General features: G+C 48.8%; 1 protein-coding gene across 7 annotated transcripts in view; it reads right to left on the minus strand.

The window, feature by feature from the left end:
• Window positions 1-17,206, minus strand: part of LOC117080870 (F-actin-monooxygenase MICAL2) — a 253,136-nt gene that overhangs the window by 76,483 nt on the left and 159,447 nt on the right. For all 7 annotated transcript variants that reach the window (XM_033206238.1, XM_033206236.1, XM_033206235.1 and 4 more), the window contains 3 exons: window positions 11,458-11,659; window positions 6,530-6,696; window positions 149-226 (listed from right to left, as the gene is read on the minus strand). In XM_033206238.1, coding sequence (XP_033062129.1) covers window positions 149-226; window positions 6,530-6,696; window positions 11,458-11,659 — 447 coding nt within the window. The remainder of the gene's footprint in view (window positions 1-148; window positions 227-6,529; window positions 6,697-11,457; window positions 11,660-17,206) is intronic.

Genomic DNA, 17,206 nt, shown 5'->3' on the forward strand with positions numbered 1-17,206 from the left:
AACCTGATATTTTATTTCTTGCCTCTGACAACTAGGAGGCCACACCAGAGAGATACCATGTAAGGAATGAGAACAGTTGCCCCTGAGAATTAACCAGAGATCTTCTGCCCAGTCCCAGCCTCCCACTCCCAGAGAGCTAGTGACTCACTCCACCGGAATTCTCTCCTCCAGTTCTGGTATTTGCTTAGGGTTGGAGACTGGAAGCTATTGGCGCGTTGCAGAGCTGCTGTGGAAAAAGAAAGGGACAGGGAAGATGGGGTGGGAGAAGAGTCCATTTAATGTGTACAGTAAGTAGGAATTTATCTCCTATAGCCCATTTACCACAAGTTAATAGACTAATGATTATAATAGATTGAACCCTCTCCTTCCCTCACACCATACACTCCTGTCCCCACAACATACACTACCAAACTTTTCATTTGTTCACGCATCAAATATTTTTGTGTGGTTTTTTTTTTGTCACCCAGGCTGGAGTGCAGTGGTGGGGTCATGGCTCACTGCAGCCTCCACCTCTTGGGCTCAAATGATCCCCCCACCTCAGCCTCCCAAGTAGCTGGGACTACAGGCACGCACCACCACATGCAGATAATTTTTTAATTTTAATTTTTAATTTTTTATAGAGACAAGGTCCCACTGTGTTGTCCAGGTTGGTCTCAAACTCCCAGGCTCAAGTGATCCTCCCACCTCAGCCCCCAAAGTGCTGGGGTTACAGGCATGAGCCACCACACCTGGCATCAAATATTTATTGAGACCCTGCTATGGGACAGGTACCACCCTCAGAGAATGCCTCAAATTATGAACTATCATTACTAAGACCATCAGTAAGCATCCATATGCATATGTGCATATGTGTTGACATATTTACACATGCATGTGTATATACATACATGCACATATTCATTCATGTCAGAACAGTTATTTAAAGCTGAGGTCATCATGGAACATCAATGTTCCATATATGTAATACATTAAAAACTGGAGCTGCTCTAACTGAAGCCAGGAAGCTGCAGGAAGTTCTATTCTCTGCCTCCCCTCTCCCGACAAAGCCCCCCAAACCCTTTGGAAACTAGGTTTAACTGAGACTGTGGACCATCATTGCTGTGGCCCTCCCTTGGCGTGGTTCCAAGGGAAACATATTTGCGGGACACTGTACTTCCTATGGAAGACCCCTCTGCCAGCTAGGCCTTGAGGATTAGCTGAGCAAAATGAACATCACATGCAGAAGAAAAACAGGTCTTGGTCACTTAGGGTGTGAGAGTGGGCAGTGGGGTCCACATGTTCCATATTCCCACACAAGGCCTGCAGATGCATTCTCAGGCTTCAGGCCTCTGCACCTCCATCACTGCCGGAGAGAAAGGATGGGGACGGTGAACATCTGAATGTGCACACAGGGAGGGCCAGGAAGCATGAAAGGAAAGGAAGCCCAAGGGCATGATGTGGGTGTGGGAGATGGAGGCAGAGAGGGTCTAAATTCAGGACTCTAAATCCAAGGCTCAGCTGGCCCAGCCCTCTTTCTTTCTGTCTAGAAACAGTCCTAGATATTCCACTCCCTGCCAGGTCTCACAGTGGAACTCTTTCTTAGCAGCCAGGCTGTGGAGCACAAGTGTCAACCACTACCTGGGGGCTTTCCTTCCTCAAGACCAGCTCCTTCAGCTCCTCTCTCCCCCTTACTCCATTTGTGAAAATGCCCTTTGCAAAAATTACAACTGAGAAAATTATGACAGTGACAGAGATCTGACCTAACCAATCCATCTTGCTTCTAACCTCCACCCTTTGTTCATTTCTGGGCGTAGGCTGAACTAATTTTGGGAGGAACTTAGTTTATGGTTTAGTTTTGAAACAAAGATGATAACAGCCCTTTCCCCAAACAAACCCCCTTCCTGTGTGGGGACTAGACTGCCTTTGCAGGACTAACAAATTTGCCACAAGATTAGAAATTGTGGTTTAGGAGTCATGCAGCTGGAGGCTGCAAGATTCTGAATCTTCCCAAATTGCATCCTGGGGCTAACATTACTATTATAAAGCTTAAGGTCAGTGCTTGGGATATTTTGCAGACCCTGCACTCAGAGGATGAGCTGGTACCACCCAGATTGATAAACTGGCTCATCTGGCCTTTTAGCCCCCACTCAGGAACTGACTCAGTGCAAGAAGATAGCTTCCACTCCCTATGAGTTCATCTCTGACCTGACCAATGAGCACTCCCCATTTTCCAAACCCCTGCTCAGCAAATTATCTTTAAAAACCGCGATCCCCAAGTTTTCAGGGAGACTGATTTAAGTAATAATAAAACTCTGGTCTCCTGTACTCTCCAGCTCTGTGTAAATTAAACTCTTTTTCTATTGCAGTTCCCCTGTCTTGATAAATCAGCTCAGTCTAGGCAGCAGGCAAGGAGAACCCATTGGTGGTTACATTTGGAGGCGCTTCATGCCTGCTCTGTCTGGCAGGTTCCCAATCCCACAGGCCTACTCTCAAAATCAAGTCCATGGGGTTGAGGAGGAGCCTGTGTGGATGGGCACACAATCTTCCCAGCTCCCCATGAGGAGATGGATAGCCTACCCTCCCAAATGCTGGCTGGCTGGGCTTTCCAAGCATGAGGAGCAAGCAGGTCTTAAGCACAGCTACATCCTGCTGGCCAAAGCTGGCCTCTTAATCACTTAATGAAGACATTTCTCAAAAAAAAAAAAAAAAAAAAAAAAAATTGCATAAAGCTCTAATTGCTGCTTCTTAGCTTGTAACTTTGTGGAATGGAACCTATTGGAAATGGCTAAAATTCGAGAGAGATTTTCCGTCACTGGTGTTAATAGAGCATACATGCACACATTTTTACCACAGTGGGAACAATAGGGTAGCTAGTAATGCTGAGCAACATAAAGTGGGCTGATCCCTTCTTCTTAGCTTACATTCTATGTGTGTTTATTTATTTCAAAGGAGCACTTTCAGAGATCTTAGTGCATGACCCACTGTAAAAGGAGTCAGAGGGTATTTTGCCATGTGGTGCTGATGATATCATTTTATTATTACAAACTGATAAGAGTCCTCCATATTCCATTGGACCATCCTGTTATCAAATTATTGCCAGAAAAAAATGGATAAATACCGATTCCTCTAAGCCAGAATGATTTGGGGCAGGTTGTTCTCCTAAATCTAATTAGTTTATAGCCAAGAGTCCAATGCACTAGATCTATTCATTTAGTTGCTTGGGCGTGGATTTTACAGTGAATTCCTCTAGGCAGGCCTTCCACAAAGCTGCATTTCCAAAATCCCCAAAGTGTAGAACATGGCCCACGGTGCCAAAGCCCCTGGGGATGCTTACACAGAATGTACATACTTGACCCCACGCCAGACCCACTGAATCTGAATTTCTGATGGTGAGAACCTGGGAATCTGCCTTTTAAACAAGATTGTCAAGAATCACTGACCCCGATGTTTTAGGGGGCTTTCTGCAGCCTCCACAACATAGGGTGTGAGCTGTATTTCAGGCCACCCTCTTGGGCATGCTCTGTGAATTTTGAGGATGTAATAGGTGCCTTCATGTGCCAAGGTAGTCCCAGAAGTCTTTTTAAAAATTGTGGAAAAAATATACATGATATAAAAATTGTTACTTATACATTTTTAAGTCTAGATTTCAGTGACATTAAGTGCACTTACCCTGCTGTGCAGCCATCACCACCTCACCACCACCCATCTCCAGAACTCTGCTCTCATCCCAAACTGATGTTTGTCCTTTTGTGACTGGCTTACTTCCCTGAGTAGCATGCTTTGAAGGTTCATCTAAGTTGTAGCACATGTCAGAGTCCCTTCCTTTTAAAGTCTGAATAACATTTTGCTGTATGGATATACTGTGTTTTGTTTATCCATTTGTCTGTTGAACATTTGATTTGCTTCCCCCTTTTGGCTAATGGAAATAATGCTTCTATGAGCATGGCTGGACCAACCTGGAGTCTTTTTTTTTTTAAAACTCCACACTGCAACCAGGAGTCTTTTCAAAGCAATATCCTGGTCTTGCCTGGCATTCCCTTGGTCTACCTTGGAGGCATTTATCCAGGTGAGGATTGTAGTTAATGAAGCTCCATAAAACCCACACAAGGGGTCAACCCTGCATTATTTGGTAAAGTGATAGGGTTACCATAACCAGCAACACAAAGCACAGCACTTAGAGCTTAACTGTACAATGTGGTTCACCTAGCAATGATCAAACAACGACTGATGAAGACTAACTTGACAAAGAATTGTTTGAGAGTCACACAGTCTACCCACTTATCTACTCTATATTTTATTCTGGAGCTAAACTGGACTGCCAGAAACAAAATGCTTTGATCTCACTACCCAACGCAACCCAACTAGTCTCTCAACCCAACCCCATCCCACTAAGAAAACTGCTATCGCTGAGTCAGGTTTTTCTTTGTTTTTGTTTTGTTTTGTTTTGTTTGTTTGTTTTGGTCATGCCCTCACCTTCCAGCAAGGGATGCTATAAGAAACAGCCTCAAGAATACTAGGGCTGCATTTTCTGAGGAACTGTTAAGACATAATCTAACACATTTCTCAATATCATGTATTCAGTACGAGCTGGAAACTGTCAACAGAGTTAAGCATTAGGAGAAGTTGTGCCTGCTCAGAGACCTGCTGCAAACCAATACATGTTTTTCTCATAAACAATGAGAATAATGATGTTCTGTGTTTCCTTTTGAACGCTGGAAGCCAGAAAACTCAGAATCAATCTTATGATTCAACTAGAGCAACTGTCTAGGATTATGGTCTGCCTCTCTGGGGTATATCCCTCCTAAACTGGCTTTGTTAGATCTGATTTTGAGGCTTGATCTTTCACATTTATAGTTGTACAATTTGGTTTATGTTTTTCTTGTAAGTTGCCTAAAACCCTCTGGCAGTTGGAGGGGAAATGGAGGGAAGGGATGAAAGGCAGGCCGACTTCGTATCTGGAAATGGGCAGCTGGAGCCCAGGAGGATGCAAAGGTACACCAAGGCCACGCAGTAACCAGAGGTAGGGCCGGACCCAGCTGGGCACAGGAGAGAACTCGATTCAGTGCCAGTGCTGAGCCTCTCTACACAGCCCCACAAATGGTACTTAACAAATGTGTTTGGATGATAATCTGTCTTTTTTTAAAAGTGTCACTTTTTTAAAAATGAGGATAAATTAAACATTTCTAGAGTAAATTCAACATTTCCAGGATTTAAAATTATCTATATGAGTTCTTTCTGCCCCAGCCCTCGTTTTCCTGGGAACACTTCACGGACCAGATGGCAATTCTACTCCTGACCACCAGGTGGCGGTGCAGGACAAGTTGAGCTCCTGCTCTCCCAGGCTAAGGCTGTGGGGCCACTGGGCAGCAAGTTTCTGTCAGGTTAGCCTGTTTCTTCCCAGGCTCGTCCAGAAGTTGCCCATAAATCAGACGATTTGGTCCCAAGTTGTTGACTGAATCAAAACACTCAATTCCAGGTCAACTTTGTATTAAACACAAGCTGGGCTGCTAAAGACAGCTACTTCTAAGTAAGCCAGAGCTTGGGTGGCGGTGGCTGGACGGTGTCACCAGCACGGGCTGAGACTTCAGGAGACCACTCAGCCTGTTTGCTCCCCTGTGAAACAGGCTTTGTACTACTTACCCCACAGGGTCATCCTGGGATGAAATGGGCCACACGTATGGGAAAAGTCCTGGCTTATTACAGGTACGCAGTAAAAGTGCATTAATTACTATGTAGAAGTTTGGGTGCGGCCGGGCGCGGTGGCTCAAGCCTGTAATCCCAGCACTTTGGGAGGCCGAGACGGGCGGATCACGAGGTCAGGAGATCGAGACCATCCTGGCTAACACGGTGAAACCCCGTCTCTACTAAAAATACAAAAACTAGCCGGGCGACGTGGCGGGCGCCTGTAGTCCCAGCTACTCGGGAGGCTGAGGCAGGAGAATGGCGTAAACCCGGGAGGCGGAGCTTGCAGTGAGCTGAGATCCGGCCACTGCACTCCAGCCTGGGCGACAGAGCGAGACTCCGCCTCAAAAAAAAAAAAAAAAAAAAAAGAAGTTTGGGTGCAACCCACAAGCTCCGAACACCACTAATGGCCCCAGTGCTGTGCAGGTGGTCCCAGGGAGATGATGCTGTCCAGGGTCGCATGTTGTTCAACAGCAGCCTGGCCCAGCTCCCTTCCCTCAGGGGATATGGGATGCCAGAGCGGCCCCTAAGGAGGTGCCCACACAGGAGGCAGGAGAGAAATCACTCCAGGCAAAAGGGACCTGCGGGCCCCTGATCCCTGCCGGCCTGTGACCAACCACAGCCGGCCAGGCCCCGTGACATCTTCCCCACTAGGATTCCAGAGCTTCTCATGGAGAGGTAAACCAGGCCTGGGTCCAGTCCCCTCACTGCCACTTGCGTCCCACTCCCCAGAGGTCCTAGTCCCACTGCCTTGGAGCCTAAGGGCGAGGCCTCCTGTCACCTGGTCCTCCATGATGGAAATTCAGCTGTGGGGGTCTCTGTTCCCTCCCCGCGTCCCAGAATCAAGCCCGGTGGGCTCTCTGCTTACCATGCACAGTTTGGGGCTCCTCAGGGCACTGTGGAGAGACCGCCCTGCTCAGGGCCTCCCTCAGGGAGGTGTGCGGTAGACACGGGGATTCTGGCCGCTGGGGTTTCTCTTCACAGGGCTCTGTGTGGGAGGCCTCGCCGCCACCATAGTCAGACTCTGTGTCAGAGCTGGAAGGAGGAAGGAGTGGGTGGATGAGTCGGGGCCCCAGAACCCACGCCCCAATACACCCACACTGTGTCCTGCCCAGCACTCCTCCAGCACACTTGGAGGGCCTGGGCTTAGTCCTGGGTGCCCACAGCCCAGCTGCAGACTTTGTTGTGGGTTGAATTGTGTTCCTGAAAACTCATATGCTGAAGTCCTAACTCCAAGTACCTTCAGATGTGACTGCATCTAGAGATAAGGCCTTTAAGGAGGTCATTAAGGTAAAATGCGGCTATTACGCTGGGCCCTTGTCCCATACACCTGATATCTTTCTAAGAAAAGGAAATATGGACACACACATGCACAGAAGGAAAGCACTATGCAGACAGGAAAAGACGCCATCTACAGGTTAAAGAGAGAGGCCTGGAACAGATCCTTTCCTCCAATCCTCCAGTAGGAACCAAAGCTGCCCACACCTTGATCTCAGACTTCCAGCCTCCCAATCAGTGAGAAAATACATTTCTGTTGTTTAAGCCGCCTAATCTGTGGTGCTTTGTTATGGCAGTCAGAGCAGAACAATACAGGCTTGGCTCAGAGCAGAACAATACAGGCTTGGCTCAGAGCAGAAGGGGCCCAGCAATGCATGAGGAGCTGTTTGAATAAAGCCTGCTCTGCTCACTTGCACCTGTCCCAGAGCATGACTCCCAAGGTCTGTCTGGTCAGATAAGCTCATAATTAGGGACTTGGTCCCGAAACTTCAGGCATTTAAATACTGCTTTCTTCCCCATGGAATGGATAAGGGAATGGAAAATTCTACGTGGGTGGGGGTGAGGGGTGAGTAGTATTTAACATGGGCCTTTAATAACTGGTAGGAATTCAAGTGGCAAAGAAGTAGAGGCAGGGTGTCCTAGAGAGAGGGGCAGTCCAAGCACACAGTTCCGGGATGGGAAAGTACAAAACCGGCCAAGCAGTGACGTGTTAGTGAAACTATATATATGCACACACTCTCTGTACATGGAAATCTAGCAGGGTTCCTTCCGCAAGGCCACTGCCACTCATCTACCTGTGTCTATGGCAGACCCCTTAGCCATCAGAGTGCCCAAGCCTGGCTGGTCATGGTGCCCCAGTCCTGTTCACCGACTGTTCCCAGAGGGAAGTATGTGATGTGGGAGTAGCAGTTGGGGGCCTGCCTTGAGATCCTGACCTGAGAATATGAATTTATGGATATGGTCTGAGACCCTCAGTAGCCGAGTTCCATGTGTGGAGACAGCCTCTCTGCCAATGGCTGTAAAAGCAGCAGAGAGGCAGGAAGGGAGAGTGGTTATTTGAGACTCTGGTTCCAGCCTTGCCTGAATGAGGACCACCCTTGGACTTCCCAGTCTCACGAGCCAATGCATTTGCCTTTGTTACTGAAGCTAGTTGGAGTTAGGTTTATGCCTGTTATTATGGAAACAGGCTTGCCTATGTTGAGGCTTAGAAGACTCTGAAGGCTGTGTGATCCAGGGCAGGTCATTTCCCTTCTCTGGGGATCAGAATGAATCACCTGTGGGATGCTCAAGCCTATGTTCCCAAGCCCCATTCCAGAGTCTGCATGGTCAAGACTTGAAGAGCCAGTAGTCTACAACTACAGCCCCTGCTTTCCCCGCATGTTCCCGCCACACCTACCCCTTTACTCCACTGAGGCCACTTTGTCCAAGTTAACAATGAGCCTCCTGTTGGAAAGTCCAAAGGTCATTTCTCTATACATATTCTACTGGGCTCTCCAGCAGCCTCTGATGCAGAGAACCAAACCCTCCCTCTTGAGACACTTTCTTCTCTTGGCTTCCACCACCCGACATCTCCTGGTTCCCAGTGGGTTTTGCTAGCTCCTTCTCCACTTGCCTACTGAATGTTCAAATGCCCCAGAGCTCTCTTCTGAGCGCAGCTCTTCTTTGTCTACAGGAAGATATTCTTACTCTGGAAGCAGTTCATCAGAGCCCTGGGCTTTAATAGCCTCTAAAATCACCATCTCCAGCCGTGCTTCCCAGAACTTCACACTTACATATTCGACCACTTACCTGACATCCACACAGACACCGGCATCTCAAACCCAACATGTCCAAAACAGAACTCTTGACTTTCTCCACTAACCTGCACCTTCTCTGAAATCTTCCCCACCTCAAGATAACTTTAGAAATGACCCTACCAGCCGTTCAGTCACTCTAGAAAAATTCTGGGCGGGACCCTGAAATTCTCTTTCCCTCTCATTCAGTCCATTAGCAAATCCATCTCCACTGCTCCCATCCTGACCCCGAGCTGCAGACTCCCACCTACTCTTCCTGCCTTCATCCTCACACAGCCCTGCCTCATCCATTCCCCAAGGCAAGGCCTGCTGATCTGTGAAAACTGTAAATGAGATGTCACTCTTCTACTTAAAACATCTTTGAATTACAGTCATGTCTTTCATAATGATGTTTTAGTCAGCGATATAACCCATATATGATGGTGATCCCATAAAATTATAATGGAGCGGAAAAATTCCTATCAGCCCTTGTTAACATTGTAGGGAAAGGTATCACTCACGTGTTTGCAGTGATGCTGGTTTAAAACCTACAGTGCTGCCAGTCAGTTAGGAAGTAAGGAATAAAAAAGCTTATAGAATAAGGGTATAAAGAAAGAAAATATTTTTCCAGCTATTCAGTGTGTGTGTGTTTTAAGCTGTGTTACTACAATAGAGTTAAAAAGTTTAGAAAGTAACAAAGTTACAGTAAGCCAATTTATTATTGAAGAAAGAAAAATATTTTTCAAATAAATGTAGGGTAGCGTAAGTGCACAGTGTGATAAAGTCTACAGTGGTGTACAGCGATGTCCTAGGCCTTCACACTCACTCACCACTCACCCACTCACTCACCCAGAGCAACTTCCAGTCCTGTGAGCTCCATTTATAGTAAGTGCCCTATATAGGTGAGCCATTTTTAATATTTTATACTGTATTTTTACTGTACCTTTTCTATGTTTATATATGTTTAGATGCACAAATACTTACCATTGTGTTACAGTTGCTGATAGCGTTCAGTACAGTAACACAGTGTACAGGTTTGTAGTCTGGGAGCAATAGGTTATACCGTATAGCCCAGGTGTGGAGTGAGCTCACCCATCTAGGTTTGTATAAATGCCCTCTATGATGGTCACACAATGACAGAATCACCTGATAACACGTTTCTTAGAACACATCTTGGCTAATTAAGTGATGCATGACTGGATACCTGGAACACAATTTAAACTCCTTACCTTGTCTTATAAGCCTTGCTCCTGCCTTCCTTCCTGGTGTAATCTCTTATTCTTCTCCCACTCAGGGTGTACCTGCCACACCGACCTTCTCTTACCTCTGAGACACGCTCACTCTCACCCAGGGGCCTGTCACTAGCTGTCGTCACTTCCTGCATTCCCCTTCTCCCATGGTTGTTTCTTCTTGCCAACCAATTCTCAGCTTAAATGTCACCTCCTCAGGGAGGCTGTGGAAATTTGTCGGCAAAGATGGTTGCAATCATTTCCCTTAGATCTATGCCCCTTTGCAATGGGGGCTTTGCAGCTCTTCCCCTAAAGAGAGAAGCCTATTCCCCACTTGTTGAATCTGTTCAGGCCTTGTGACATGCTGTAGCCAATCAGATGGAACTGGAAAAGCACTGTGCATTGTCAAGCCTGGGGCTCGGGAGATCTTGGGTGGTTCCCCTCTTTCTCTTAAGGCCACGGAAACAAGCCTGGGCTGCCGGTTGGAGGATGAAAGACCCATGGCCCAATAGCCCTCTGTCACCCCAGCTGACACTCAGGCTCCAGAGCAGAACCCTACTGGCCCAAACACCCAGGTGAGCCCACCAAGACCAGAACTGCCCAGCTGCACCTAGCTTACTTGGTCAGGCTTGGCTTACTCTGGTCTACTTTTTTACACAATCATGGTGTAATGGATGGTAGTTGGTTTAAGTCACTCGCTTTGGGGTTGGTTTGTCACTCAGCATCATTGTGGACATCAATAACTGCTACAGAGGCCTTTTCCTGGCCACCCAATCTAAGGCAGCTGACCAGCCACTCTCTAGCATATGTGTCTATTTTATTTCTTGACCTGGCACATACGTGATGCTTTTCTTGTTTAACTACTTACTTGCTTCCTAGCTGGCTCCCAATGTGATGAAAGCCATGGGAAAGCAAGGACCTTGTCTTGTGTTGGCCACTGCTATTTCCTCAGAGTCTAGTAAATAATAAGCAACCAATACCTGCTGTTGACTTACCTCTTGAGTGAATTCAGTGAATCTGGAGGAGTCCTGGAGTCTGCATGGCTAATAACCACTCCAGGTGATTCTGATGCAGGTGATGAGGACAGCACTCTGAGAAACAGTCACCTAAGGTACCAGGGCTTCACTCCTCATGTTCCCCACTCTGCATCCTAGCCTGCCCAGCCCCATGCATCACCATCTTGCAGTGGGCAGGCCCTGGGGACAGGTGACACCCATTCTGCACCCCTCACTACAGTCAGCATGACACTGCCTCCTGGGAAGAGCATGGGGCCAGGCCCTTTCCCTTCCCGAGAAAATAACAATTGCTAACACTTACAGTGCTTATGATGTATGGGCACTGTTCTATACACTTACTACAGATGAATTCTGTGAATCTTACAACTCCCTCTGAGATGGGTACCATGATTGTCACCATTTTACAGATGAGGAAATGGAAGCACAGAGAGGCCACACTGCAAGCGAGTAGAGAGAAGACCCAATCCCAAATGCGATTCCCTTCCTCCAACCTGAGCATACCTGCTGTCCTCGCTGGTGACCAGGACACGCACAGCCAGCACATCCTGTCCAGCTGCATCCTCCCCAGGGCTGATCCTCACCGAGGTCCACTCGGAGGGCAAGGGAGAGGCGGCGTCCCCTTCTACATCACTGTGTTGTGGCTCAGAGATGCTCTTCGGCCTCTTGGGGGAGGTGGGCTCATCTGCTGAGAGGAGAGCAGGGTCTAGAGAGATGGTGCAAATGAATGACCCAGCAGGACTCCTCCAGGGGCTCGGGACCCCTCTAGGCCCGGGGTCTACTCAGACACTCCAAAGCTGACCTTCTTGTCCTCTGTGCCACTGCTGGAACCCTCACCCCTGAGCCCGCCAGATGCCCAGGCATTTAGGGCACATCTCCCACATGTAGGGCGCGACACAGATTATCCCATTTAGTCCACAGGGAAGGTTCTGAAATGTTCAGAGGGGCCATTCTGGGCTAACGAGTCTCTGAACTGCTGCTGTCAAGATGGCAACATCCAACATGTTGCTAAATCCAGTGGTAACATCTCAGTTCTCATCTTATTTGACTATTTGACACACCAGCAGCATTCGACCCAGCTGGTCACTCCGTCCTAGAAACAGCTCTCTCCACTTCTAGGATGGCAAGGCCTGCCCAACCCCCAGCCCCTAGTTCACTGGCAATCTCATTTATTTCCTCTGCTGGCTCCACCTTCTTCCCTTGACCTCGTAACACTGAAAGATCCCGGGACTCAGTCTCTGAACCTCTTTTCTTCTCTGTCTACACTCATGCTCTTGATGCCCTCATCTGGTCTCATGGCTTTAAATAACCCTAGACAACAATGACCTCCAGATTTCTATCTCCAGCCTGGACATTCCTGATTCTAGACTTATATAGACCACTGCTCACTTGCATCTCAATCTGGGTGTCTAATAGACACGTCAAACTCAAGTCCAAACGGAGTTCTTCATCTTCTCCCCCCACCCAACGTGTCTTGCCTACAGCCTTCCCCCTCTCAGTAAATGGCAACTTCAGCTTCCTGTTGCTCCAGCCAACACCTTGCCAGCGTCTTTGACTGCTCTTGTCCTTTCATTCTTCATTTAAGGCATCGGCAAATCCTGATGGGTCTGCCTTCAAAAGACGTCAGGAATCCAGACTCCTCTCACCACCTCTCTGCTTCCCACCCCTGGTCTGGCCACCATTGTCTTTTGCTTGGATCATAGAAACTGCCTCTGCCTGGCCTCTGTCCCTGCCCTCTTGCTGTGCCCCACCCCCACAGTCTATTCTCAACACAGTAGCCAGGGTGACTCCATTAAAACCTGAGTGAGATCATGCCACTCCTCTGCTTAAAATCCCCCAATGGCCCCTCATTCACTCAGAGTGAAAGCTGAAGGCTCTACCGAGGCCTGCAAAGTCCAACATAATGTTGTCCCCAGTGCGTACCGTGACCTTGTCTCCTAGCACTGGCCCCAGGCTTGCCCTGCCCTCACCATGGCACCTCCGTGATGCTCCTCCAGCACTCTGGGCACATGCCCTTCTCAGACCCCTTGCACTGCTCTTGCTTCTGCCTGGAAGGTGTTAATCCCCAGATATTTCCATGCAGGCCTCACTCACTGGCTGTCTTCAAGTCCTTGGTGGAACGTCACCTGCCCTGACCATCCTATTTAAAATGGCAGCCCATGCCCTCAGTGCTGTCCACTCCCCTTGATTTTTAGTCATAGCGTATCTCACCCTCCAATAAACTATACAATTTCCTTTTTCATTTTGTTTATTGTCTCTTTCTTCTATGACTAGAATGTAAGCAGTAATTATTGTCTTTCATTTGTTGCTAGGGTGGTACCTGGTGAACTATAGGCTTTCAGTGAGTGTCTGCTGAATGAGTTCATGAGCGAATGTGCCCAGCTCTGTCTTGGCCACTAACTAGCTGGGTGACCTCATCTCCAGGGACAGTGCCCAGAGAAGAGGTGTCATTTTTCCTCCCTAAGGTGGAGTCTTCACCTGAACTTGGCTCCCTCTCACTTCCCTCCTCCCTCTCCACAGTGTCATTCTTGTGTTCTCATTTGTCTACTGAATCTTTCCTGTCTGTACTTAAATATGCTGAGTCTCCTGTCTTAAGAAAACTCGTTTTAATCCCAGTCCTCACCCCAAGCCCCCAGCCTACTCTTTCTTCTTCCTTCCCAGCCAAGCTTCCTGGAAGGGTTGGCTACACTCTTCTCTCTCTCTCCTCTTCTTTATGAACCCCCTATTCCTATAATCCTGCCTGTGCCTCCACCACTCCCAGACTGCCCCCAGCACAGTCCACAGTGACCTCCTTGTTGCTAAGTCCAATTCACAGGACTTTGGGGGTCCTCCTACGGTCCTTGAACCTGCCCGGTCCCTGCTCCCAGGGACACCTTCTCTCCCTGTCCCTCTGGCTGGCCATCTCAGCCATCCAGTATTCCAGCCAACCCTTAAACAACTGGGTTCTCCATGCATCCACCTGAGCCCTCTCATCTTTTTACCCATGTGTTCTCTCTGGGAGATACAATCTCTTCCCTAACTATATTTACCACCTATGAAGATGACCCAAGAAATTTTGATTTTCATGTGAAATCCTCATCTTAAAATATCAGACAGATCAAAATAAAACATGTCTGCAGCAGACTGAGCAAGTGGGTTGCTAGCTTGTAGCCCCCCTGGTGTGCATGGATGTTTGCTGTGTGCACGTGTCTACACTTCTAAATTAGTGTAACTGGGGATGGAAGGCATTTGAGGAATATAATCGGATGCTTCACCAAATAATAATAATGACATGGCGATGGTGGTGGTGGTGGCAGCATTAGTCATAATAAAAGCAGTAGCAGCTTACTTTTATTGGGTGCTCAATATATACCAAGAATTGTTTGAGCATTTGACATGTATTAAGTCTATTAAATCTCACCTGATCCTCTCAGAAAAGCAGTTATTACCCCCATTTTCCTGCTGAGAAAACTCAAGCATAGAGAGGTTAAGACACCAGCACATGGTCATATATTCTGTCAGAGGACGGGGCTCAGTCTGCGTGTCTGTGAGCACAACAGAACCACGAATGGACAGTGTTTCGCGGGACCTTTGTGCTGGGAGTTTTGGCTGGAAAGCGCCCCCAGTTCTTTACTCCCTCCCTATAATAGAGTTGCGCTCTATGCTGTGACTTTGCAGTCCTTCCTGTTGTAGTTGGTGGGGTGTATAGCCCTGCCCCATGGACGTGAGGCTTGGTGGCAAGTCTTGCTTTGACCTGTGGCAACCCGTGGACAGGACGTGAGCAGAGGCTTTAAGTGGGCTTGCTAGTTGGCTGTCGCTCATGCTCCTGCTAGGTTACTATGAAAAGAACTTGTCCTGGGTGGCCACTGCCCCTTCAGTAGGGGTCCCTGATTGAGGGCACATGGAACAGACCTGGGGCCAAGCTATAGCCTGGAGTCAACACTGTCAATCCCTTGGGGCCTCCCTCGCCCTTTAGACCTACAGCCTGAAGCAGAGCTACCCAGTCAACCCACAGACTCCTAAGAAAATAGGTGCCATATGCCACTGAGACTGGGGAGGCTTGTTACATAGAATGACTGTGGCAAAGACCCAGCTCCATGCCTCGCTTCTTGTGTGCCTGTGAGCTGTGTGCCCAGATGCTTGTATATCCAATAGATGCTGTGTCCTCCTCAGATCCAGGCCTGTGCTAGGGGTTTGGGAATGAACCTGCCACCACAGTCCCTGCCTTCAAGGATCTCTTTCTGTCTCACAAGGGAAATAAGGCATGTTCACAAATATCTACGTGATAAGATAAAGCATGTAAGAGTGAGGCATGGAAGAGGCAGAAGGGGAGGGAGATCTGACTTCCATGCAACATCAGCTTTAGGTTAAAGGCACTGCTATGTTGGGCTTGGGGATGAGGGGAGAGAGTGGTGGAGTCCAGAGTGGCCTAGTGGGATGAGGCGGCTGCAGGTGGCTGAGGTAAGCTCAGCTATGCCAGGCTGTAGAGGTACCAGACCCACAGCCACCACACCTCAGAGTCCAGACCAAACCTGTGAGGAACACCCAGCATCCTGCTTTTCTCTTCCCTCCTTCCATGAAGGGATGGAACAGACCAGGGCTCAGCCTGGCTCCCTGGGCTCCAGGAAGGTAGAGCGCACAGCTGACAGATGGCCTCTCAGAGCATATGGCTAGGGCCAGTGTCTCTCACAGTGAACCCAGACATCAGGGTAGGGGGAGAGGTGTTGAGGTAGAGACTCGGTAAAAAAGAAGCTGGTACTTCTTCTGAACCCCCTTTTGCCAATGTGTGGAGGCAAAAAGCCCCAAAGGAGACTAGACTCCTCCCCTGCTTCTGCTGTTTAAGACTCAGGCCATGGCTACTGCTGGGTTTTATGGGGTTCAGTGCCACCTCCAGGAAGAAATTCCTACAGTCAAGTGGCTACTTCCAGATATCTCTTTTCATTCCCAGACAGCTCCATCTGTGTGTGTATAACAGTAGTAATACTAGCGGTACTAGTACAAATACTGGACATAATACTAATGACAGTAACACTGACTCATCGAGTGCCCACATGCCTTCATCCACCCTAGCATCCCAACAGCCCTAAGAGAATGGTATTAGCATCCTCACTGGATGAGTGGAAAAGAGTGAATGCCCACCAGGCCAGCCAGTGAGTGCACAGTGCTGGTTGTCACCGCAGCTGGGCCTCCGGCTGCTTGGCACAGAGCAGCTGCACTTGTGGCCAGCCCCAGGTGAAGAGCCAGGTGTGCTCACCTGTGCTTCATGCCCACACCATCAGACCTCTTGCTGCCTCCCCGAGGCTGGCTGCTCTTTAAGAATGCCTGAAGTCATCTTTGCTCATTTGGAGAATCAAGGACTCTAATGGGGGTTGGAGGGTAACAGGAGAGGAGGTACATAGGAGTCATGGGTGAGGAGAAGGATCCAGCACCCCACAGGACAGCTGTTGCCAGCCTGTGGCACGAAGCAGCTTTGCCCAGAACTGAGCACCTCAGCCTCATCTCAGCTCTGGCCAGATACCTGCTCCCTGACAAAAGATAAGACTCCAAAAATCCTAAGTTCCGGGTCCAAGGCCTACCTGCAAGCCTGGGAAAGGCAGAGCCAGGCAGGGTCTGGGGAAATGTCTGTCCTCACACACGGCTCCCAGCAGCCAGGTCCCAAGGCCCTTTCCTGGCCAGGCCCCTGCCACAGGGTTATGGAGAGGCGCGGGGCTCCCTGGTTCTGCTGGTGAAATTGCTGCTGCTTTCCACTCAAGTCTGAGACTCTTCCACTCACTCCCAGAACCCAGGGAGATGACAACACAACAGGCCTCCTGTGGGCTGCTATTAACCCCACTTTGCAGGAAAGGAAACCAAGTCTTGGAGGAGTTATAACACTTGTCTAAGGTCACATAGCTCCTAATGGCCAGAGCCATCTCTGGCCCCTGTCCACTGTTCTCTCTGCAGAAAAAAGTTGAGAAAGAAAGCAGCAAAACTAAGAGGATCAGGATCCAGTCAGGAAGACAGGGCCAAGCCAGGGAGTTCAACAGAAGCGTCCAGACAGGAAATGAACTGCAACGGTGCTGGAAGAGCTGAAAGCCTAACAGGGATGATGAGGCAACCCAGAGAGGAGCAACAGCAGGCCACTGTCCCTCAACAGCAGAGGGACGAGGAGAAGAGCTGGTGCCACCGGAGCCCAGAGGCCACAACACTGCTGCAAGGCAGGGAGCTAGGAGGGACACCCTGGCCTCCCCTTGGATCCTGCCCTCCAGCCCCACACCAGCGCATCCAGCGGTCA

Source organism: Trachypithecus francoisi, unplaced genomic scaffold (genome assembly GCF_009764315.1).
Source record: "Trachypithecus francoisi isolate TF-2019V2 unplaced genomic scaffold, Tfra_2.0 Lachesis_group8, whole genome shotgun sequence".
Taxonomy (NCBI): Eukaryota; Metazoa; Chordata; class Mammalia; order Primates; family Cercopithecidae; genus Trachypithecus; species Trachypithecus francoisi.